At 48.4% G+C, this 23543-nt stretch overlaps 1 protein-coding gene across 1 annotated transcript in view; it reads left to right on the forward strand.

The window, feature by feature from the left end:
* Window positions 1-5159: 5159 nt before the first annotated feature.
* The window catches only part of LOC104507919 (protein crumbs homolog 2-like), a gene marked incomplete at its 3' end in the record, with an annotated part of 30967 nt that continues 12583 nt past the window's right edge, over window positions 5160-23543 (forward strand). The window contains exons 1-6 of the mRNA XM_010149355.1: window positions 5160-5232; window positions 15146-15841; window positions 18523-18718; window positions 19249-19388; window positions 19840-20022; window positions 20923-21036. Of these exons, the coding sequence (XP_010147657.1) occupies window positions 5160-5232; window positions 15146-15841; window positions 18523-18718; window positions 19249-19388; window positions 19840-20022; window positions 20923-21036 (1402 nt within the window). The remainder of the gene's footprint in view (window positions 5233-15145; window positions 15842-18522; window positions 18719-19248; window positions 19389-19839; window positions 20023-20922; window positions 21037-23543) is intronic.

Genomic DNA, 23543 nt, shown 5'->3' on the forward strand with positions numbered 1-23543 from the left:
GCTGTAAGCAGTGGAGGAGGATCAAAGGGGCTTAAAGTTGACCTGCAGCACTTCTGCCGGGTCTCAGATGGATCAAAGGGTCGTGCGTGGTTGGAGCCTGACTTCTGCAACTCCCCTCGAGATGATAACTTGGCAGGAGTACGGCCCCCATCTTCACCTGGCTTAGTCTGTGTGCTGCGAGCGGGCTTGTCTGTCGCGTGGGAAACTGTAGGTACCGTGAGGGCATTGGGTGTCCTTACGGTTCTTACTATTCGTTCTTTTTCCAAGTGAGGCGTGAAGGAAGGAAGGAAGATCTCTGCCCAAGCAGCCACTATTGCGAGGTACTTCAGATTTAGGCAAGTCTGCTTCAATCTTGGCCCCTCGAATCCTGTCTCTGGACCTCCCCTGCAGGCAAATACAAGAGAAATCGCTGCTGATGCCGCTCAGTAAAACAGCTGCTTACGATGCCGTTTCTCTGTCGAAGGGCTACGCTGGTAAGGGGCCGGGGTGGTGTCTCGGCTGGGGCAGGATATCACCGAGTTCTCTTGGCTGTTGGCAGCTGATGGTTGACGTGAACGGTGCGTTCGGGCCTGGTGGCCGACACAGCCTGAGCGTGAGGGTCCGTTGCCGCAGGATGGCGCCTGGTGGCCAGGCTTTCCGGGCTGCGTTGGACCCCAGCTCGGCGCACAGCAGTGCAGTGCTGTATTCAGCCTTAACAGGCAGCGATATTGCCTTTGAAATTATTGTGATTTTTCGTCTGCCTCTGTCCTGCTGGACTGCCAACCCTCTGCTTCCCCATTGCTGTGCCCCCGGAGAGTGAGACTGGCTCAGAACTCTGACCATCTGTACGTTGCTCCGTTGAGTTACAGCAGGGAAGGAACACGAACCTCTCTGCTCGCTCTGCTCACGCCGACTGTTTCATTGCAATTGCCTGGGACTAACCAGGGTCATACACTCCATACTCTTACCCAGCAGCGTGATTTGCTTGCCATCAGTTCTGATTAGCAGTGATAGGAAACTAAAAGTGTCTAAAAAGTGCGATTGGCATGTCGTGAGACTGGAAATCTTGTATGATTTTGCCACGTTTTAATAGCAACTTCAAACTTCTGACTCCCAAACAAAACTCTTGGCTCTTCTGAAGCGCGGATGCTGCAGCTGGTTGTACTGTTCAGCGTGCTGCTTGGCCCAGCCCTGCGGCGGCACTGCACGTGTCCAGTTGCACTGGTTTGGCAGTGCTGGTGATAGGTGCGTTTCTTTTCAACTCTCCTGTGCTCACCCCATGGCCTTTGCTTGAATCTGTGCAGTGCAGAAGGGAGGTCAAGGGGCAGGGGGAAAAGTGGGGATGATGCATGGTGAGGGCAATAACTGGTTATTGCTGGAAAGAGCAAATTTTGAGTTAGAGACTGGAGCTCAGAGAACCCTCAACCATTACATCACCAAACTCTTGAACTCTCAGTTTACAGAATTGGTCTGTGAGTCTGTGGGCTTGAAACTCCAAAACTCGAACTTTTAACAGTTACACCAGCAGTAGTTGAGAGCAGAAGAGCGTACTGGGGCAGTCGTTACCTGCATGCTCCTCTGGCGTGGAACTGGGAGTTCGTTTCTTAGCTGGCTCAACTTGCCAAGTTCCAAATCCACAGCCACGGTTAGTGCCGACTCCTTTGTTTATGGCTGTGCCTCATAACACACAGAGGATAAGCCGGGGAACAACCAGAAGGTTTTGATGCCGTTAGCGTACATTGATTCAGAAAAGTAGATATGTATTCAGTGCCGAGGTTCCAGAACTGTAAGGAGGGAAGGTGGGGTGCTCTCTGAGACAGCTCCAGGTGCATACGAGAGGAGGAAAGAATGCGTTTATTCTCCCCAGCTTCCATCTGTGATGCTGGCTGTCGTGTCACACGTCTGAAGGCCAGTATCCCATCTGTAACATTAGGATTATTTTAAGCCCTGTGTGAGGAAAGGTTGTGGAACTCGTGCGAGCGTGCGTTGTTCTTTGAATGGAAAGTGCAGACGGTGTTGCTGCGGTGCTTTGCTGGGCGGTTCATTCTGAACCGTTTGTAGAAAAACGCAGAGGATTGCTCTGCGAAAAGTGCAGTATATAGAACAAGAGGATAGGAAGGCTCTGCTGAGTACCCCAGACCTACTCTTGCCTGTTCTCTTAATCCAGCTTGCCTACTGCTGCCCCATTTTCATGGCATGCATTTCCGGCTCGCAGTTTCCTGCCTACTGGCTGAGAATAGAAGCCTTGCTGTTACGCTGTCCTTAAGTCTCTTGTAATGAGTGTTACACAGACGAAAGCAGCTGTGTCCTTTGGCTCTGGTTTTAATACTATGTTAAAGAGCAGATTATACTGACGCTGGACTGCAGCGATGCGGAGGTAGCGCGAACCATGGCCAGTCTGGGGAAGGCTTTAGCAAGGATGACTAAGGACTTATGCTTATGCTTTAGATAACAAATCCACCCATTTGTGCTCCTTCTTTGGAAATGTAGTCAAGCCTAACAAATCAGGACCTTAACGGAGTTGCATTAGGGTCTGTTAATTGGACTAAGCTGGTTAATACCCACATTGGCTTTGTGTGCCCAAGGGTCCAGAACAGAAATGGCCTGCCATTTGTGCTGGCAAAATCTCATAAAATTACAGCCATGAATGTTGAAAAATTCTGATATCCTCACAAACAGAGACTGGATTAAGGTGTTTTGATTATTATGAGGAAGTCAGATGTTTTGATGTATGCGGGCTTCGTTAGCTTGGGTTTTGAGTGACACTAAACGAGCCTAAATCCCAGCAGATGACTTGGATGTGCTAGCAGTTAACAGTGGTCATAGAGAACAAATGAACACTTTGTCCAAGAGGATCATCCCTCCTAACCTGCCCCAACCCCAGAACTCACAGTATGTGCATCCTGGCAGCAGTGCAGCCCTGAGACTCTCACCTCTGTCGAAGATTTTGGCTGAGAACCGCTTGCTACGGCCATTTCCCAGGTGGCTCAAGCCCAAACCCTGTGTGACAAATGCACGCAGTGATACCTTCACAAAGGTACCGCTCACAGCGCTCCCGCTTGGGTAGTGTCACCGAGCTGTTGGCTGTGTTAGCAGTTCTGGCCGAACCCATCAACGTGAACTTGGCAGCCAGACCAAGTGCAGAGTCCAGAGTAAAGCTCAGTCACTAGCACAAGAAGCTGCTGCTCAAGACGCTGTCTCAGGTGTACGAGAGACACTGAGAATGTTAATCTCCGGAGCTTTTTAATTTTTCAGCCTCTGCTAAACTGCTCCTTTCTGAGTGTCGCTAGCGTGTCGCGAGTCATTCGTAGCTGATGGCTCTGTCAGGGGTGACAGGCCACACAGCACAGCAGCAGCTGCAGAGCTGCACGAGAGCTAAGCCACCATGGGATGACCTCCAGTTCATTACGTGGGGGGATTTGTTACACTAATGCTGTTTTATGAAAGCTGAGCATGTCCTTCAGGTAGAGAAACAAGCCCAAAGTCCCTGTGGGCAGTTTATGTCCCCAGTGTTGTCAAGTGTTGCACCGGTCGACTTCCAGAAAGTGGCTGTATCCAGTGGGGGAGGAGTGGTGGTTTCTTGCAGTGCTGGTTGGGCGGTGGATCATATGTATTTGCTTTGATTTGGAAAAGGTGAGTTGTTAAGAGGATAATTCAGGCAGGTGAGGCAAAAAATTTCTGAGCAGGAAGATTCTGCACGTGTCAGCGCTTGGTTAAGTCCCCTGACAGCAAAGTAAGAATCTGAAGAGGGAGAAATGAGTTCCAGATGGTCGTGGTAACTGGCAAGAAACTAATACTGAGGCTGATCTTGAGAAAACAGACTGGAGACTCCAGAGATGAAAGTGGGGGCAGGGTGGTCCAGATAAGCTTGATAACACGTGATACATCATCTCTGGAGCATTCCAAGGCAGGATGGCGAGATGAACCGTTTGCTGCTGAATTGCAGTGCTCTGGTGGTGCAGATGCTCTGCCTGTGGCCGCTCTGCTCTCTGGGCTAAAGGCAAGGGCAGTGCAGAAAACACCCCCCTTCCCTCGCGTGCACAGCAGCCTCTCTCTGCTCTGCCAGGGCGGGGAGATGATGGTGATTACTCCTTGTCGCCTTGCTGGTGTTTCCATCAGAGGCAGCCCAGGCCTGTCTGCACCATTCCTCGCTGTTTCTTGGTTACTCTTGGAATTTGTGTGACATCTTCCCTGCCTTCTATTCTTAGTTGTCAGTGGAAGGGTGAGGCAACGTACGTAATTCTCATTACAGTTAATTTAATCCAATTGTGATGTGGATTTAGAGGTACTTAGTAGGTCACAACTGAGCGTGGGCTCTGTCTTTTTCCAGTTACTTTCATAAAACAATGGACACTGATAATTCCTTTCCACTTCCAAAACTAAACACATGCATCTAAAGGTGGTGATGGGGTTTGGTGCTCGTGTTACGCAGACACGTCTCCTGTTGGTCTCCATAACTGTTCCTTAATGGGGAAAAGAGGGTTCATGTACGTTTTGTGGGTTCGTATGTCTTGTGGGTTCACACATCTCATGGTGTATCTGTGGAGACTAACGTGGACTAACTCTGCTCTTTTGGGTTTAACCGTGTGCTTTTCGTCTTTTGTCTTTTTTTCTCTTTCAACAAAGCAGCCTCTGTCAGAAAATTGTGATTGATCCTCGTCTGGAGTTTGTCTGTAAATCTGAGCTGAGGCAGAAGCGTGCATCCTCCAAATAACCCCGGCCACCTCGGTCCCAGCCAGTTCTGAGCTGCCGTCACCGCTATGGAGGAGACGCCAGGTTTGTTTTCTCCATTGTATAGAGGGTGGTCATAAACCAGAAAGCAAAAACCCCACACAGGGTCCTTTTCCCTTTTTGCCTGCGGGTGCCTTACTGCCTTGGACAGCCCAGGCGTTGGCCTGTAAGCCCTCCAGCTGCTGCGCCTGCAAATCCAGCTGGCTTTGCCCTGAGCAGTTCGGTCCGTGCGATCCAGGCAGCGTTTTCCCTGTGTTCCAGGAGCACTGAGAGTGGCCGGGGACTCTGTCCACCGGCTCAGTGCTAGTCCCCAATTCGCAGAGCATGGAGCCAGCGCCTGTAGTAGGGAAAACTCGCCAAAGTCCGTGATGTGGGCAGCGCTGGTGTTTCCTAGCTTCCAGCTACTGTTTCTCCCCTGAGGTTTTAGAACCGCCACTCTTAGACTTGTCATGGAATTAAAGAAAACTACATCCAGGGCCTACAATGCTGCTCTCCTGCTGCCACTTTTCCTCTTATTTTGGGGTAAGTTTTTGTCTTCTGTGCCTGATTCTTACCCAGCTACTGTGCAGTAACTTTGGATCAGATCTGTGATCTGCCCTTGTATTGCAAAGGTAACTGAGCAAAATGTCACTCTCACGGTTAGATTTGAAGTCTGAAACTTCTTGCCTGGAAGATAAAGAGGTGTTTCATTCTAGATGTGTTCTTCCTTCTATTAGTTCTTGTCTCCTTTTGCCTTTCTCCCTGCGCACATGTGTGTATGCATTTATTCACAAGAGCTAAATACTTTCATGTAATCAAGTACTCGGCTATTCTGGTAACTGTTTCCTCCATTGAAAAGTTCAAAATGTTACAGTTGTGCCCATACAGATGACAAAGCACAGGGCTTTATTTCCTTTCTGTATGGCTTAGAAATACATTTAGGCAAAAGAGGAGGAGTGCACCTAGGGGAGTGCACTAATACACTGAAGTGCCAGATACCTCTGTTACAGAATGTGGAGTAAGACGACATTACATGAGTATTCTCACTTAGAAATTCTGAGGAAAGCTGTTCCGTCCTGAAAGTGCAAGACGTGATGAAGTAACAAAAGAGTCTGTCCCACTGATGGAGGTTCTTGTTTTCATTTTACATTGAAATCTTATTTTATAGCCAAATAATATACTTGACTATCCTGAGGTTCTTCAAGTTCCCATGAACATGTCTTTGGGCTCTAAAAGTCACCCTTGTACGCAAGTTTCTTATGCTCCCTGAAAAACAGATTTCTCTGTTTCTTCTGGAATGGGTATCTGGAGATCTGCTGGGCCTAGACATCTGTTTTAGTCATCTAGCGATTATAAGGTCACGTCAGGAACATGTCCAACCTTTTACTGGAAGGTATGATTGGGATTGAACTGGCCTCTTTATCCTCTCCTCGGCACTGCCAGGCCAGTATCTGCATGTAAAAGTCTTGTTTGGTTCCCACTGAGGACAGGAATGATCAATGACACAAAGAAGTGGAGGTAAAACATGGAGGACATGCAGAAAATACAGTCAAAGTGCCTTTTCTCTGCCAGTGTCTGGGGAACGCTGCATTTGGCATTTTCTCACGTTAGTGGGTGACGTTTATGTATTTTCTGAGAGTTGGAGAAAGTTTTCAGCTTTTCCTTTGATTCCCCAAAAGTCTTTTTTTCCCCCTCCAAACCCTCCCTAAATTCCCTTTGCTCTCATCACCTCAACTATGAATACGAAACTCAGAATAGCTTTTGATTTTGGTCTGAATTTTTTTTTCTCTCTTCCTTGTACCAGCTTCTTTGTCTGGTGCATTCGCTCCAAGTGCCTGGAATTCCTCTGGCCACAGGGAAGCGGCAGGACTGTCTTTTGTATCTAGTAACCATAGCTACTGGTTTGGAGTGTGAAGCAATTACGGCGCTTTGTGTTGTGCAGGAGGAAGGCCCAGTGCGTGTTCGGTGTTGCTCAGTATGTGGCTGCCAGGGAGCTGGCGTGTCAGGGGGGTTTGTGCTGTTTGACTGTCGCACCGACAGCTTTTCACTCCTGGGTAAAGCTCCTCTCTGGAACAGTGATTTACTGAGGGCATTGTTTTCTTTTGGAGTGCAGGTGGATGCCACATCGTGACATAGCCAGGAAATCGCAAGGGAAGCAGTAATTCCCATAGTCTTTCCACCTGCTCCTATTTGCAAAGGGAGTTCTGCCAGGTTTTAACTGCTGGAGGTTATGTAGCACTTGCAGAATTTTAAGGCCATAAGGAAATACCTTTTCTTGCCCTTGTATTGACTGAGTCTAAATGTCATCGCAGCACAGAGTGGCTATGTTACTTGGTCAACATTTTTGCGAAAATTCTGATAATCCAGACAGCCTGTTGCAAGCTGTAGCCATCCTGCAGCCAGAGCCACGCTATCTCCAGTCCTTCCAAATGAACTCCAGAGGGACGGTGGGACAGAGTCTGCATGTGACTCCACTGCTGTTGTCTGTGTAATGGGCAGAATAGCTCTCTGCTTAATTTCTTGTCTTCTAAAGGAGATTCTGGAGGGCAGAGCTGAGTGTCTACTCCCTTCTGCTCCCACAGCTCCGGCCAGCAATGAGCACAGTCACTCACATACCTTTCTCCTGCAGAATGCTTTGGACGCCTGTTGAGAGAAAACGTGCAGACAAACCTTTTTTCTGGCAGTTTGCTATCTGCTCTAATGCAGGCTCTGAGATTAGCTGGGACGTAGGGCGGTGTAAATCTCACTTCAAAACATGGAAGCAAAGTACACTCTTTTCAGCTGTTTTGTTGTTTGTTAGGATATTTAAATAAGAATTGGAAATTAAAGCTTGTGACTCAATCTGATTAACTGAATACACAGGAAACCCCCTGTCTCTGATCTCTGGAAATGGCTGAGAGATCAGAGAACTGTGTAAACCATGAAGGTCAGCTTGGAGGAGTGTTTACCAAGGGAAAATACTGGAGTGTCATAAGCACAGAAGATCAAAGACTTACTGTGGCAATATATATGCAATACTATCATAAAACATGGATTTATAGCCTCTGTCTTTCTCCAGGTTCTAGAAGTGTGATAATAGGAGTTACATCTTCAGACCTGCATTAAAACAGTGAACAGATAATGTAAACAAGCTAGCTGGCTACTTGTTCTGTGCTAAGAGGAAGTGTAATTCCCTGAAGTGGTATTCCTGATTAATGCTGTTAATGCCTCTGTCCATAATATTGGCACTGCTCAGCCCTATGGATTGCTGCCCACCATTAGGCACCATTCAGCAATTCACTGGGCAAGCTGGGTGGGAGAGGGACTGGAATCAGCGTTCTGCTTCTTTGAGGGGATAAATATTCTGCATGTTTCCCAAGAGGAAACTGAGCCACATCTTCTTACGCCTGTCTGAGTGAAAGTCTAATGGTCTAGGCCTTCATAAGGCTGTATAAATGTGTTGTACTAGCAGGCTGTGTACATCTCTGGCATAAAAAAGCTCTCTCACATCAAAACCTCGATGCAGATGGGGTCTGGAACTTGTTGGCCTCCAGTAACAAAGAAAACCAATGGAAGAAGTTGGCTGGGGAGCGATGAATGTCCAATATCCATCTAAAACTTTGGATGGGAAAAACTGCAGTCTGAACTGTGTGCACGGGCTTCACTAGGGCTGTTTAAATTAGTGTCCAAGTGGCAGTTGGCTAAGAGAGTGGCCTGGTGTGTTAACCTACCAAAACTCTACAAGGCGTATCAAAGCCGTGAGTAGTATGGCTCTTGTTAAAATGACTCTTCTAGAAGATGCTGTAGGCATTGCCATTTATTCAGTATTGGCTTAGAGGGACCACCTGCTGATCGCCACTGTTGCTTTTTGATTGTCTAATCTTTATTTTGGATACTTTTGGTCAGTGTCATGTCTTGCTTCACAGATATTGTCACGGCTGTTAACCTGAGATGATAATGGTGACACTTAGATTCAGCCAGCTGTAGTATCTCAGCCTCTGTTCTCCCTGAAATGTTATTTCTCCCTTCTGTCCTATTCGTGCAACAATAAAAAAAATTGATAGTTGCTGTGGAAAAATGGAGAGGAAGAACTTCACTCTGGGCACCAGAATCTTAAGGGGGATTGAATATACCTGATCCTCATGGTGACATCACCCGAGCATGGAAATTCAAACAAAAGCTGATGGGAAGTGGTTGGGGGAGAGGGAGCAGCTGGTAGGTGGGAGCAAGCTACTTCAACAGAGCTTCTCCTGATGGCTGGCAGGGGTGGTGAGCGGCTGCAGCTCGGGGGCTTAGTAGTTGTGATCAAACAGTGGTATTTTGGAAAGCTTCCCATGCCCACGGTTCTCTGATGCTGAATAGAAAGGCCCACTGTGAAAGCAGCTGTCAAAAGGCGCCTGTTACCATGTCAAACAGGACCAAGGAATACAGGTTATGGAATATTTTAGGCTGGGTGAAAAATCAGTGCCAATTATTAGCATTTCATGAGCTTGTCAGTAGCCTCAGAGAATTTCAGGGTCCTGTTTTCTGATGCTGGCATTACTAGGAGCAGGTGCTTTGCCCAGGCCTGGGAAGAAAGGGTTTAATCTCTCTGTGTCAGAAGGAAATGGGGCTTGGAAAGCCCTAGGATGTGTGAAGCCACCTAAAAAGGCCTTGCACATGCCTTGGACACTGAAGGTGCTTCATAAAGAAGAGTTGGATTTTATCCTGCTATTACCTTCCATAGCAAGGTTATCCTTCCAGAGTTGGCAAGGGTGGGGGAGAGAGGGGCTGAACAGCTTGAAAGCCCCTTTTCAGGCCTGCCCGGCTTGCCTGCCTTTTGTGTGGATCCTGGGAACAGGCCGCAGCCTGTACCCTCTCACTAATCCTTTACACTGACCAGGACAGGGAAAGATCAGCAGAGGTCAGCAGGGATTTACTAATATAAGCACATGCCTTCCTGTTGTCATGGAGACATAACTCTTTCCATTCCTTTATTCAGAGTTTATTTAGTAGTTGTGTTACCCTCATACTTGAGGTGGAGGGGTTCCCTCTCTACCCTTGGCCTCGGTATCTGTCTCTAGCGGGAAACAAGCTGGGGCAGTCAGCAGGAGCAGAGCCTGACTGGTGGGAATTGCGTCAGGCCGGGGCTTTGAGCACTCACGGTTTAGGCACTTGAAGATTCCCCCAGGTTCCACAGGAATTCCTCCGTTATTTTGGGGCGGTTGGGGGCTGCTGCTGGGTAGAGGGCTGTTCTCTCCTCCTCCGTGTAAATTGTCTTTTTCCGGTTGTTGTAGTGAGTCGGGCAGGTGAAACCACCCGAAAGACGCCTTGTTCTCCTCAAGCCTCCAGTGATTTTTGTAAAAGATAAGTCATAGGGAGCATGATTTTAAACAGCAAGGGAGTCAGGGACCTCCACAACAAATCCATGCACAAAAGGTACTTAACACATCATTAATGGGTCATCAGTTTGGGAACATAAATACTTGTAAGCAAGAGGCTGTCTTCTGCAAAAGTGTATCCCTAAAGCAAGAGGAGAACGTGCCGGAGTCCTGTCTGTTGCAACTTGTTTAACAGAAAGGGAAGTAGTAGGAGATGCAGCGTGTAACTTTTCTCCTTCATCTGGGAATCCTTCACAGTAGTGGGTCCTTGAGGAGAAGAGTGCCCATTCCCTTACTCTGCTCGGTTCATGGCATGGGGACACGCTGTTGGGCGTACACGTAGCCTGGTTACCTCTTAAAAGCACTGAGCTTCAGTCTGCTATTTCACATCCTCTGTGTTTCTGTCTTTTTGAAATCTGGACTGTGGGTGATGTGAATTGTGCTGACTTTCTGGGAGAGAGAAGCTAAAGGGATGAGAAAAGTTGGACTATGCAGACCAGACTCTCATCCTTTTGTCTCAGAAAGCCAAGCTTCTGATGACCCCAAGATAGGAAAGACCCCGTTCCTTTTATCATTAATGTTGCCGTAATTAGTCTGGGTAAAGGGCCCAATCTGGCACGTTAGATGACTTTAGAGCCTACCTTCTCCTGCTCGGTATTCTCTGCTTCCTGAGATGGTTCAGGCATCTAGGGATGATCAAAGCCACAGCTGGATGTGTCAAATTGGGCAAGTTTTCAGAGTCTGGAACTTGTGGAAATATATTTCATGTTGTCAGTGTGAATCCAGAAATAAAATATACCCTTTCCTTTGACTGTCTTCCCTTTTGCTAGACAGTTGTAATATTTATGTTATGTGCTGAAATAAAACACCTCCGTGTTCCAGACAGGAAAAATCTCACTGTCTAATTCTGTAACACCTCTAACGTGGAGTATTAAAGGTTTCGAACGATTTCATCTTACAGGACACTCGTGAAAATACGTACCTGTACCTGTATTTTAGGTGGGGCAAACTGAAACACGAAGTGGAACTGGCTTGCCTAAGCTCACGTGAAGTTTGTGCCGGGCCAGGAAATAATACCACGGCCTCCTGACTCTTCTGGCCTTTGTGTCTGTGATTCTGAGTGTTTTGCTGAGATGCTGGATGCAGGAGATGGTGAAAAATTGAACGTGTGCTCTGAGTGCAGGGCATGAACAGGTACTGAGATGGGCGTTTTCAGGAGTGCATGGAATTTGTTTGTGGAGATTTGTGTTGTTCCAGTTGAATAACACATGAAGTGTAATTGAAAAAAAAAATCAATTGCCAAAATTGTCCTTCAGTGTGAAGGAAGAAGGGAGTAAACTGCGCTGATAACCCCAATGCCTGCCACTTCCTTGTTGGAATTTTAAGTGCCTATTAAGAGCATGGTAAGGAGTTATCAGTGAAGCAGAGTGAGGGTAGAGAAACTTCAGTGTGCATGGACAAGGTGGCACTTGTGGGGACCTTGGGAATCAACAACTTAAGCTGCTAAAATTCAGACGAGGGAGGTTCATGAAGATGTGGCACTGCGCATCTGCCGTGGGGTCAGGTATCCCCAGCTGACGTCTTTAGCTCTGGTTTTATTTCCATCCCTCAGTCCTAGGGTGCACAATTATTCCTCTCAATTTTGGAATAGGTTATTGTGTGATCCGCAGGCATCCATCCTCTCTCATAGCTTCCCCAGACCTGGGAAAAGCAAACCTGTGCAAAGCAAAACCAAAGAAGAGAAGCCAGTGGGTAGTGCTGAAGCAGCAGCTCACCAGCGGTGAAGTAATAAAACGCCTGAAGGCCCGTGTCCTGTGGACTGTCCTTGCAACTCGCAGCTGGTCTCTCCTAAACCTTCCGCCAGCGGTGCTGACACACAGTCAGGATGGAGAGGGCGGCTGTGAAAGGGCTGACTGCAGTGCAACTCGTGCTATGGGGGAAATTGCCACCGAGCCTGTGTGAGATGACGGAGAACAGGCAAAGCTGAGGGGCTTGGTTTGTTTTTTAAAGAAAAAGACAGAGGCCTGGCTACCGCTCTCCTCCTCCACTCTTTATCAGTTCCTACAGCTCTTTGCCCGTGCAACAGCATCTGGGCCCAGTCTGCCGAAGAGATTCCTCAGGACTCTCTGGGGGAGTCAGTGACCACTGCCAGGAGGATCTCGGGTTGCCCAGCATCCCACTAATTTCTGATTTCCCTTTTTATGGCTAGAAAACTTGCTGTTGCAACTGCCCTTTGACAAGATCGTGTAGTAGAGGTATAAAGCTATTAAAGCCAGTAATTAAAACAAAGCCTGGTCATGCAGCTTGTTTGCCTTCAAGTGATACAGAAGGTCACAAACCTCATCTTTTAGGGAAAATCTTTGTCAGCTACCTTGGAAGTGTAAAACCAGACCTGTCCTGACAGAGCTCAATGAATGCTTTTTATGCAACTCTGTTAGCCTTTGAAGTTCCTCCTAATCCACCCCTAAATGCCTGGAACGGATTCTTCAAAGAAACCCTCGTCCTCTCCAGTTTCATTTCAGAGTTGGGTTACAGATGGTCTAACTCTATGATTCTTGGGAAATGAAAAATCCCGAATGGCATTGTTAATCCAGCAACAACTACTTTGGTGGAAAACTATAAACTCTTGTCATTCAGCGACGACTTTGATCTGATTTTCACCAGTTTGATGTAGCAGCATAGTCTGAATTACCTGTTTTCATGGTTGGTATAGTGTGCAGCAGGAAAAGCTGATTTATTCATTATGCTTATTAGCACTTGGTGCGTATTCATATGCTATTCACATTCATATAATGATCTGTTCCCAAACAGAGAGGAATTACTGTGTGTCCTAGGGCTGAGGGATGAAAAGAAACCCAGACCAAACGTCAGGTGTGTTCTTTGTCAAGGGTCTTGCAGACCCTGTGTTTAACTTCCTGGGGATGTTACAAAGTGTTGTACTCCTCCTCCCTGCTGAAAGCCCCCTTTCTGACATCGCTCTGCGACAAACTCTGCTTCGAGTTAGCGTGTCATCCGAGGTGAAGTATTCAGCCAGAGGTGTAGCACTGCCGTGGGATGAATGTGGGGGCTGTGCTGTAGCTCCGCAGCAGCGTGGTGTGTCCGTGGGAAGTGCTGCTGTACTGGTACAGGCGTCCGGGAGCAGATGGTACAGTCTTGGAGTCAGTGGTGGCGATTCGCCTGTAACCTCGACGGAGTGGGGCCGGCATGTGGGTCATTTCCTGCAAGCTGCCGTTCACAGAATAATTTGTGGTGATTTACATATTGTTTAGTTTCTTGTGACCTAAGTTGCAGTGTTCTCAGCCTGCTCCATGCATGCCTTAGACACAGTGTTGTGTTGCTTCGGGCTATTTGTTCCAAAAAAGGAACGTTTTCCTTCAAAATGAGGTCCTGCTGAAGCCATCACCTTTAGACAGAACTAAAGTACCATGTGGTCACAGAAAGTGTCTGAAATAGTACAGTAACAGTGCAGGACTTGGGCTTTTCTCTAAGCAGTCCTGTGTATAACGAGTTATCCCCACAGATGACGAGTACGCGTGGCTAGTTACCCACTGCTGTTGGTGGTGGTCACACCGAGCTTGGGGGAGGATGGAATTCTCCCTGTTAATGCTGTTCTTTGGTAACCAAGGGAGCCTTTTCAGCTTCCGTGAAGCTTTGTGTTTGCTGGAGTTGGTGTCTCTAGTCCAGCCCTCTTGTGCCGACAAGTTTGTGTGTGGCTGTGGGGCCGTGTGTGTTTTTGTACTGGACAGGCGTCAATGGCTAATACAGGTTGTTGAGCACTGTGGTCTGTGATGAACCGAACCAGAAGGTACAGAAAGGTATGTCGTTGCGAAAGAACTCTGGAAAAGAAGGAAATAGCAAAGGGATTTGATGTTTATCTTTATTGCACGAAGCATTTAGATCAGAAAACTATGCAGGTAGCCTGTGAAATGACTTCAGCCCATCTGCACTGGCAGTGCTTGGTGATTGGGTTGAAATGGGAATTTCTGTGCAGATGGAGTTTGCTGCAAATCGGAGAAGGGCTTCTGACCATGCAGAGAAGCGACTTGGTCACTTTTTTATCACAAAAAAAGTGCTCCTGGCCTATGGAAGGATGGAAATGCAGGCCGGGCCTGGTTACTCATTAAGCTTACAAAGGCCGAATCTCCTGCCTAGTAAAGCTCTTTTGCAAATAGTTTCCTGGGCTTCCACTCTAATTGCTGCAGAGATTCCAGGCAGATTCCGTCATCCTTGTTTTCTGCCTGACTGGGAATCTGAGAATAAAAGGGTTGATGGCAGAATAATGAGATTGCTGGACAGTGCAATGCTCACCCAGTCTCCCCAGCATCACATGAGGGAGGAAGGGAGGGGTGGGTGTAGAGATGATGCTGGGAAGAGAAAGGGTTGTCTAAGTCCCTGAGCACCCTCCCTCCCCCATCCCACTGCCTCTTAAAAGGAGACTTAGAAACACTACAGTCTTTTGGTGGGAGGAATTTGGGGGAGGTCAGGGCAGGGGCAGGCTATTGTAAACCCAAGTCTCCTATAAATCCCTTTTGGGCCCTGAAGCCAGATGCCTCCAGCTTCAGGTACAAAGAGACTGAGGAGCTGGTGGGGCGGGGAGTTGGTAGAAAACCACTGACACAGATTAACTATTGGCTGGGTAGAAGGTGCACCAGAGCAAGGCAAACATGACCAAAAATGGGCTGGGATAATGATGGCATGAATGAGAGAATGTGTAAGGTCAGCTAGGAAGTGATGCTGTCGGTGTGATCCTGGCAAATCCTTAGCATGGAGCTTGGCACGTTCAGCCAACGTGTCTGCCCCAGCAGTAATGTGGTGAGGGCCAAGGGTGGTGAGCAGTGGGTAGTGTCAGAGCTGGCAGGCCTGTGGCTGTTTGAGCCTCCCCGTGCAGCTGGGGAGATTCCCAGACACTGATTCCCGTCACCCAGATACCTACAGAAAGCAGCAAAAAGGGCACGGCCTACCAGTGACAGGGATCATTGAATTTTCCCCAAGGTTCACCTTGGGAATGGATTTAAAGTGATACGTTCCGCTGCTCCTCTCCAAGCTGTATGTGGTGGTTGGCAGAACTTTCTTCCTTAGGGCTACACGTGCTGACTAACAAGTCTCTCTCTCAACAGGAACCTCACACTCTGAGAACGACAGCAGCTGTTCCTCATCCCCCTGTGAAAATGGGGGGAGCTGTGAGGATTTGGAAGTGGGTTACCAGTGCACCTGCCCCGTGGAGCCTGTAGCCTACATGGGCATAAACTGTGAACTCCTGTATGATGCCTGCATTAAACATGCGTGTCCTGCCCATAGGATTTGCAACAGGACTCCAGGACTCCTGGAATACAAATGTATCTGTATGCCTGGCTTCTCAGATAGCGAGTGTAACGTTAACGAGTGCGAGAGCAACCCTTGTGACGGCCCTGGCTTTGCATGTGTGGACGATGTAAATGGGTACACCTGCAGATGCCAAACGGGACTGAACGGAGAAGGCTGCCAAACAGAAAGCTCCGGATGCTCCAGCCACCCCTGCCTAAATAACGGGACGTGCGTGCAGGGCCCTGGGGGTTACACCTGCCTCTGCCAGCCTGGCTTTGCCGGGGCCGACTGCAGGGACAACGTCGATGAGTGCGCCTCGAGCCCCTGCCAGAACGGAGCCATCTGCCGAGACGGGGTGAACGAGTACAGCTGCTTCTGCGTGCCCGGCTTCCAGGGGTACAACTGCGAGATCGATATCAACGAGTGTGCCTCCCGGCCCTGCAAAAACAACGGCACCTGCCTCAACGAGATGGATCACTACGTCTGCACCTGCGTTCCCGGCTACACAGGTACCTTTGGTGCTCACGTACGGGCTGGGGGGTTGTGTCCGTGGAGTTCCACAATTGCCTGCTGCTGCCGGGTGTTGTAGCTCTCCTGAGAAGCTGTTGTTTTACAGCCGTGAGACCCATCTTCGTTGCATGACATGTATTTCTGGTTGGTACTGTGTGTGAGTAGGTTTAGGGCCTGTTGTCCTGGCTTCCGGGCAGCAGCCGAGGCTCTGATCTGCGCGGGTGGTGTTTAACAGACGTGTGGATGTGGCGCCTGGGGATGTGGTTTAGTGGCAGCCTCAGCAGTGCTGGGTCAACGGGTGGTCCTGATCATATTAAACATCTTTTCCAACCTAAGTGTCTTCAGCCTGGAGAAAGGAGGGTTCCAGGGAGACCTTATTGCCCCTTCCAGTGCCTGAAGGGGCTACAAGGAAGCTGGGGGGGGCTTTTTACAAGGGTCTGTAGTGACAGGACAAGGGGAAACAGGTTTAAATTGAAAGTGGGGAGGTTTAGATTGGACATCAGGAAGAAGTTCTTCCCAGAGAGGGTGGGGAGGCACTGGGACAGGTTCCCAGAGAAGCTGTGGATGCCCCATCCTTGGAAGTGTCGAAGGCCAGGCTGGATGAGGCTTGGAGCAACCTGGGCTAGGGAAGGTGTCCCTGCCCATGGCAGGGGGGTTGGAACTAGATGGTCTTTAAGGTCCTTTCCAACCCAAACCAGTCTGTGATTCTGTGTTGAAGAGCCATGGATATAAGAGTGAAAGTGTGGCGACTGTCTGAGACTTGGAGTACTAGATGGAAAGTAGGTGTGATTAGCTCTCAGTGTGAAATTAAAGGAGATATACAAGAAAAGAGATTTATTATCAGGAAATGTAGTAATAACTTATCTCTGCCTGTGTGGCCTGTAGTTCTTTGTCCTGGCCTGCAGGACTTCTCTAAGGGAAGTAGTCTTTTTGGAATAAAGCGGCTTTTAGTTGGAGATTTCTTTTCCAGTTCTTCCTTAAGTACCTCTATTCTGTGCATCTGTGCTGATGGTGACTCAGAGCGTAATCTACACCTGCGAGTTATCTGTGAGGGAGGCAGCGGGCAGGGGGGGGTCTCCTCTCCCCAGCTCTGCTTATCGGTGTGGAATGCAGTTGCCCTGCGCCCACGCCTGCCTGGTACCACCTAGCACATGAACTTTCTCAGCCTTCCTCCTGGTCGCAGACTGAAGTGTTTGAAGAGCTGGGTTGCTGCGAAGGAATGCTGCTGATTGCCAGAGGAATGGGGAGAAGTTACAACATCAGGAATGCAGGCCTGATGCTGACTCACTGATAAAAATGAGCAGGGATGAAGGAAGAAAGCACAATTTCTGTGTCAGCCTTAAGATTTCTGCTGAATTTGAGTATCAAGGGTAATTCTGTCTTCGCAAATTCTGTCTTTTTTTATCTTTGTGCTGAATCCTTAATTCAGAACTGTGGGATTCCCCTGCCAAGGAAGTGACACAGTCACCCAGGCAGCTGGAGGAGCTGCTTGTGCTCCGAGTTATTTTGATGTCAGATATGAAGCTTTGCCTTACGACCCGGGGCTTCAGCCAGAGGTTCTCGCACCCTGGGCTGGCAAGGCCAGGCTGTTCCCTGGTGCGCGCAGCTGGAATTTGGGTGAAGGAAGTGTTGCGTGGGTATTGACTGGTTTGAACCAGCAGATTAGGGGGCCCACATTCCGTCAGGATTAGGATGGCCATGTCCACTATGTGGTCAGCCCTTGCCAGGAAGGGGAGATTAGATGGATTGGCAGGTGCCACTGTAATGACTGAGGTTTGGAGGTGATGCCAGGCCATGGACGACTCAAAGAGGTGGAGTGGGAGGGTGGTTGCATAGAAGGTGTGCAGGAGGCCTTATTCTGCCAGAGAAATTTGAGACTTTGGACCAAAAACGCATGACTTGTCATTATCCTTGACTAGTAGTATTGAAGCTAACACCTCATTTTTAATTGCAGTTCATAATAAAATCACTTACTAATATCTAGTATGACTGTAATTAGCGTTTTGCACTGCTTTAATGCTTTTTTCTCCGAAGTATCTCATAGCAAGTTACAAACCTTATTTAAAGAAATGCAACAATGTTTTGGAGAAGCAGGTAGAGACTGCTTTTCCCATCCCCCAAATGCAGCTGCCTCTGGCGTAGAACACTGGATCTCCCTAATAGCAGTGCAACACCAGTGGAGAGCGCCCTGTCTAACTGAAACTGGAAGAGCTGTGTTGTACATAAAAGCTGAAATAACACTGACTAGCAGTGTGATTCTTCTCTTCCCATCCCCGTCCTCCCTGCCCTCAAAGGATCCCAAACCAGAACAGTATTGTGACATTTTTAAGGTCAAGGTTTTACAGCTTACCGAGAAAACGGGATTTGTGAAGTGCTGAGTGATGGCTGCTCCAGCCAACCTGAATGAGAGACCACAGCTTCGCAAATAGTGGGATTTATTTTGTGATAGAAGGCTAAAATCCAAAAGCCTAGGTGAAGTAATTTTGTTTGCAAGTAAAACTTAAAGGTCCTTAATTTGTAAGAATCATACGCTGTTCACGAGCTCCTAGAAGTCTTATGGCAAAATGAGAACAGATCACTCTGCTAGCCAGTTTGGGTTGATAACATCACTTGTGATTCCAGCTCAGAGGTGCAGGCAGCACAGCTGGTAACGCAGCCCTTGCTCTGTTTTCTAACGAAGGTGTGAACTGTGATGCTGAAATAGATGAATGTGATTCAGACCCTTGCCAGAACGGGGCCTCGTGCAACGATCGCGTTGGGTTCTACACCTGCACGTGTGCGCCGGGTTACCAGGGGCTCCAGTGTGAGGTGGACGTGGATGAATGTGTCAGCCAGCCGTGCCAGCACAACGGGACGTGCCGTGACCTCGTCAACAGGTGAGGCATCTCTGTGGGTCGGGTGGTTAGATGCCAGGGCTCATCTGAAGGTCTGCTTAGTGCAACCGGTAAAAATTAGAGGAGAAATCAGGGGGAAGATTGGTGTTAATGTTTTGTAAGTCCCAGGGGCAGTAACTGAGAATGATTTATGGCAGTAAGCAAGAAGGGCCCTCCCAGCAGCAGAACTCCTGAGGTGCTTAGAGGAAGGTAGGAAAAGATTCCCGTTGTTGCTTCCAGCTGATGTATTGGGTACCAAGGGAAGTGATGTGCAAAGCTTGACCAGCAAAGGGAACCGCTGAGAACATACCTGTGTCTGAACTGACCCTTTCACAGGTAAAGTGTGAACTCGGGCTGCTGAGGGTTGTCTGCTGTGTCCTTAGCGTGGCCTGGTCGTGCAGATGGAACTGTCTTTTTCCTCTGCCCCCTGGGCGGGTATGAGGACTGACAGCTGAGCTCCATTTGCTCTTTCCTCATACTGGGCTTTGCAGTCAGGTTAAGATCTTGCGTGCTGCTGTTTTGCTGCCCCACAGCTACCGTTGTGACTGCAGTGACACCGGCTTCGAGGGGGACCACTGTGAGTTGGATATCCTGGAGTGTGCCTCCGAACCCTGCCTGAACAGTGCCACGTGCGTGGAGGGAATCAAGAACTACAGTTGTGCCTGCTGGCCAGGTGAGTTAGAAATCTGTTTGCTGTGCAGGCGTGTAGGCACACTGCAACGGTGAGCGTTGCTAATTTGCCCTGTGGAAGAAATAAAGAATTAATGATCATACTGCAAGGTCCAGTGTAATTTTTTTTCATTGTCTGAAACAGTGAGGCTGCCACTGCTGCCCTTTACAGCCCATCCCCAAATCCATTTGACCTCACAGCTGGGAAATGCACACTGGTTCTCAACCACAGAGTTGTCTTTCTCTTTTCTGCTTTTTTCTATCATGAGGTAATGCTTTCCTGCTAACTGATTATTTGGCTCCTGCGTTTGACATTGTGGAGGACCCTGGGACTCCCTGCGAGATGAGCTGCAGTGTCTTCTGGGTCTTTTTCTCACCTTTAAGGCAGCCACACTATTTGGGAGCCTAGTTGCAGTGAAGCTGTGTGTGACGTTGTCACTGATGTCTCCTGGCAGGTTACGCAGGGCAGCAGTGTGAAGAGGACGTGGATGAGTGTGCAGCAGACCCCTGCCACAACGGAGGCGTATGCTTTGAGCGCTCCAACCCAGCCTATTACGGGACACGACCTGACTTCCCCAGTAATTTCAGCTACAGCCAGGCAGCTGGTTTCCTCTGCTGGTGCCAGCCAGGCTTTGCAGGTGAGCTGGGCCGCAGATGTTCTTCCTTCCAGCACCTGATAGGTGGAGCAGTGTTATCTGTGCAACAAAAATCACTTACCGACTGGTATTTCAGAGGAGGCGGCAGCCTGGCGCATCCAGAAGATGCCTGAATACGTTGGAGAGAGCTCTCTGAATGTCATTCCCTGGCCTGCCAGCCTCTCTCAGCCCTGCACAACAGCCTGTGCACTTTCTGAGTGCTTTGATGAACGCCCTCTGGCTATGCAGATGCCAAGGTGGTTTCTCTTTGTCAGTCTCTCATGCATATGGCAGAATTCCTCCCTGCAGGATCCCTGTGAAACTCCTCATCAGAGGAAACTAATTCCCTGGAGTCCCAGATAACTATTCTAGGTGTTTCCTTGATGAGATTACTCTCATGACAGCAACTGTACAGTCAGAGTGGGTAGAAGAGAGGGTTCTTGATGTTTTGCACTTGGAGCTAGAAGATTTGTGGATGTTCAAGTGAAATATCAACTTTTCCCTGGTTTATAGATATGTATAAAATCCTGGATTTAACAGCTGGGGAAGTTCCCTGGTAGAGTGGCTAAGCAATATTTGTTCATTCTTTTTTAAGAGAAAAATGACCGTTTGGCCCACTATTGCACCAATGGGAATGGCTCAAGATCTGATCCTGCTGCTGCCCCCTTTCATGACACTGGAAAATCATTTGACCTTTCTGTACTTCATCTTCCCTAATTGTTTTGGTGACAGTATATTTGCTGGAGTGTCTGGAGAGACATGCTGCAGCGCAAGAAATTCTTACGCATTTTTAAATGACAGAAAAGAAGCACAAAAGGTTATGAATGCGGTTGACATTTGAATTCTTTCCTTCACTGATGTGTCTGGGCACTTACGATGCCTATTTGTGTTTTCACTTTGAAGGGGAGACCTGCTTTACGAACATCGATGAGTGCGAGTCCCGGCCGTGTCAGAATGGAGGGCTCTGTGAGGACCTTGTCAATGGCTTCCTCTGCCGTTGCCCACCGGGCTACTCAGGTAACGCTGAGGGGGTGGCGGGGGTCTGCAGTGCTGCGCCGCTGCCTGGCTGCGGGACGGGATCCAGCGCTGGGAGCCCGGGCAGCCGGGCAGGACTGAGGGGGAGTGTGGTGGTGGCGCAGCGGGATGCGTCCTTCAGGGCTCAAACGCTGTGGGCAGGCTACATGGTTTTGGTCAGGTATGTTGATAGGCTTTGAACTAGGTTTTATCCAGGGGATCTGTATCCTGGGGTGAAAGTTCACTGAGAGAACTCTGGGTTTTTTTTTTTTTATACATGTACTATGAAGGTGAACAAAACAGCCTTTAAATACAAAAGGGGTGCTTAACATTCTAGTTGTCACAAGCTACTGACTAGCAGATTGGATCACCAGCACCTACGCCATCTGTGAAACATCTCTGTTCCCTAACATCCCTGGATGGTAAGAGCCAGCGGTTTTTGGCTGAAGGCAGTAATCTGCTGTGTTAGGAGGTCAAAAGGTCTTTGTGATGTGAGCAAATGAAGCCTTCTCTGTTTACAAGGGAATGGGGAGTCTGGCATCTTACACAAATGCCCTGCCTGACCCTAATGGGTCTCGGTTTTCTAGCTGAGAAACTGGGGGGTAGTGAATGCTGCTCCTCAGCTCTGCTGGGAGGGTACACTGCTGCCTGCCACTGAACCTCGTCTTCGGCTAAAATACTCCTCCTCAGTCTCCTGCATCTTTAAATTCCATGTGTGCTCTCTGTTTTGAGCCGTTTAACACGGCAAAGTAATTTATAAGAAAGGTGATGCCCAGCACAATCTTGTATCTCTGTATTTTTGAGGTGGATGTAACCTTTCCGCAGTGTTCCTAGGCTGCCATCTCGTGGGAAAAAGAAAAACTTGAAGCCAGAAGAAAACCTTGTCCTTTAACTTCTTGGAACAGCAGGTAGCAGCATTCCGGAGACTTCGGCCTTTATTGCAGGGGAAAGTGTTCTGTTGTCCTTCTCTGGTCATAGTGGTTGAGCTGTGTTGGGCTAAGTCTGACCAGCTCTTCCCTGGGAAGACCCGTTACACCGATACTTTCACTCCCAGAATCTCAAATCAACTCCTAGTTAACACCTTCTGTAACCAGGCCGAAGTCTTTGTGGGGTTTTCTGGCCTGTCTTGTTTGTTTTGGATTCCTAATTTCGGCTAAGTCGAGAAAAATTTTGCTTTTGTAGGTGAGGCCTTTGAAAATGGGCTTTTATCTAAGCTCCTTATTGCTGCTTTCTTGGGCAGTTACAATGCCGTACTCATGAACTGAAATCTTGTCCAAAGAGATGGCTTAAAGTTGATCCTACTTGTCAGAATTCCGCCTCACATACGTGCCCTGTTCCCTTTTCCTCCTTCAGTGCCCCAGCACCCTCACAGAGCTCAGAATTTCATTGTGCTTTGCCAAGCTGCAGATCTCTCTAATCCTTTCCAATTCTTGGCATGCTCACGGGCAGAAAAGCTGACAGAAAGGCAGGATGATGGGCAGAGGAGTGCTGGAGTTCATTCTGCTGCATCGAATTTGGGTTCGTTAGTACTTGAAGGGGCTTAGGAGTAGGTTGCTCTTCTGGATATTGTTTTTGGTGAAGGACTTTGTCTCAGCTGAGGTAGTTCTGACACATTAACACAGTGAAAGGCTTGGAGCAGGCTGTGAGATCAGTGAGTGCGTGTGGAGGAGTGAAGCTGACAGGGAAATAATAGCAATTAATCTCCCCTCCTTTGTCAATTAATCCCAGTACAGTCATGCTGGGTAAACAGCTTATTACTTCACATTAGGATCACAGAACAACTTTGTGAAGCTTCCCATAACGTTTCTCTTCAAAACACATTTCTGTGGCAGCTCAGATCTGCCATGAACTTGGGTTTAAGCTGCCTCCGCTGATTAAAGTGAACTTGCTACTCTGATGAAGAACGCCTTCTTGGGGCGGTGGGGGGGGGGTTTCAGTCTGAGGAATTTGGGGAGGGTTGGGATAACAGTGTGAGTCAGGATAAATTCTGGCTTTGTAAGTTAACTGCCTCGGTGCTGTGTCAGGCTACAGCAGTGCAGGGAGATGAACCAGCTCTTTGGAACTGCAGTTGTTGCAAAAGCGTTGCCTCCTTCCCGAGAGAACTGCGTAATAGATCCTGAAGGGTCTGCTGGGTGCAGCAGTTGGGCTTTAGTGGAGGATGGAAGAAGTGTGGAACAAAAGGCTGCACGGGTACTGAGTGAAGGGAGGAGGAGAATGAGTCTTGCATGGTCTTGGAAATGATGTCAGCTGTGGTCAGGAGAAAAAGCATGTTAGGAAAAGTCTGTCGTTTAGGAAAAAACCCAACATAGTTCTTTATCCATAGGAACGGTTTCTGTCCATCATGCACGGACTAGGCAGTAGTTGAGGCCAGTGTGTGCCAAAGAGAGGTACCTCCCTTTGGAATGGGAAACGATTTTTAACCTGCAAGAATGTAATCACTTAAGTGGAATTTGGCTCATTCGTTCTTTAAAACCTTTTAAATGGCCTGAGCACTCACACTCCTGTTTCCC

Source organism: Eurypyga helias, unplaced genomic scaffold, assembly GCF_000690775.1.
Source record: "Eurypyga helias isolate BGI_N326 unplaced genomic scaffold, ASM69077v1 scaffold17263, whole genome shotgun sequence".
NCBI lineage: Eukaryota > Metazoa > Chordata > Aves > Eurypygiformes > Eurypygidae > Eurypyga > Eurypyga helias.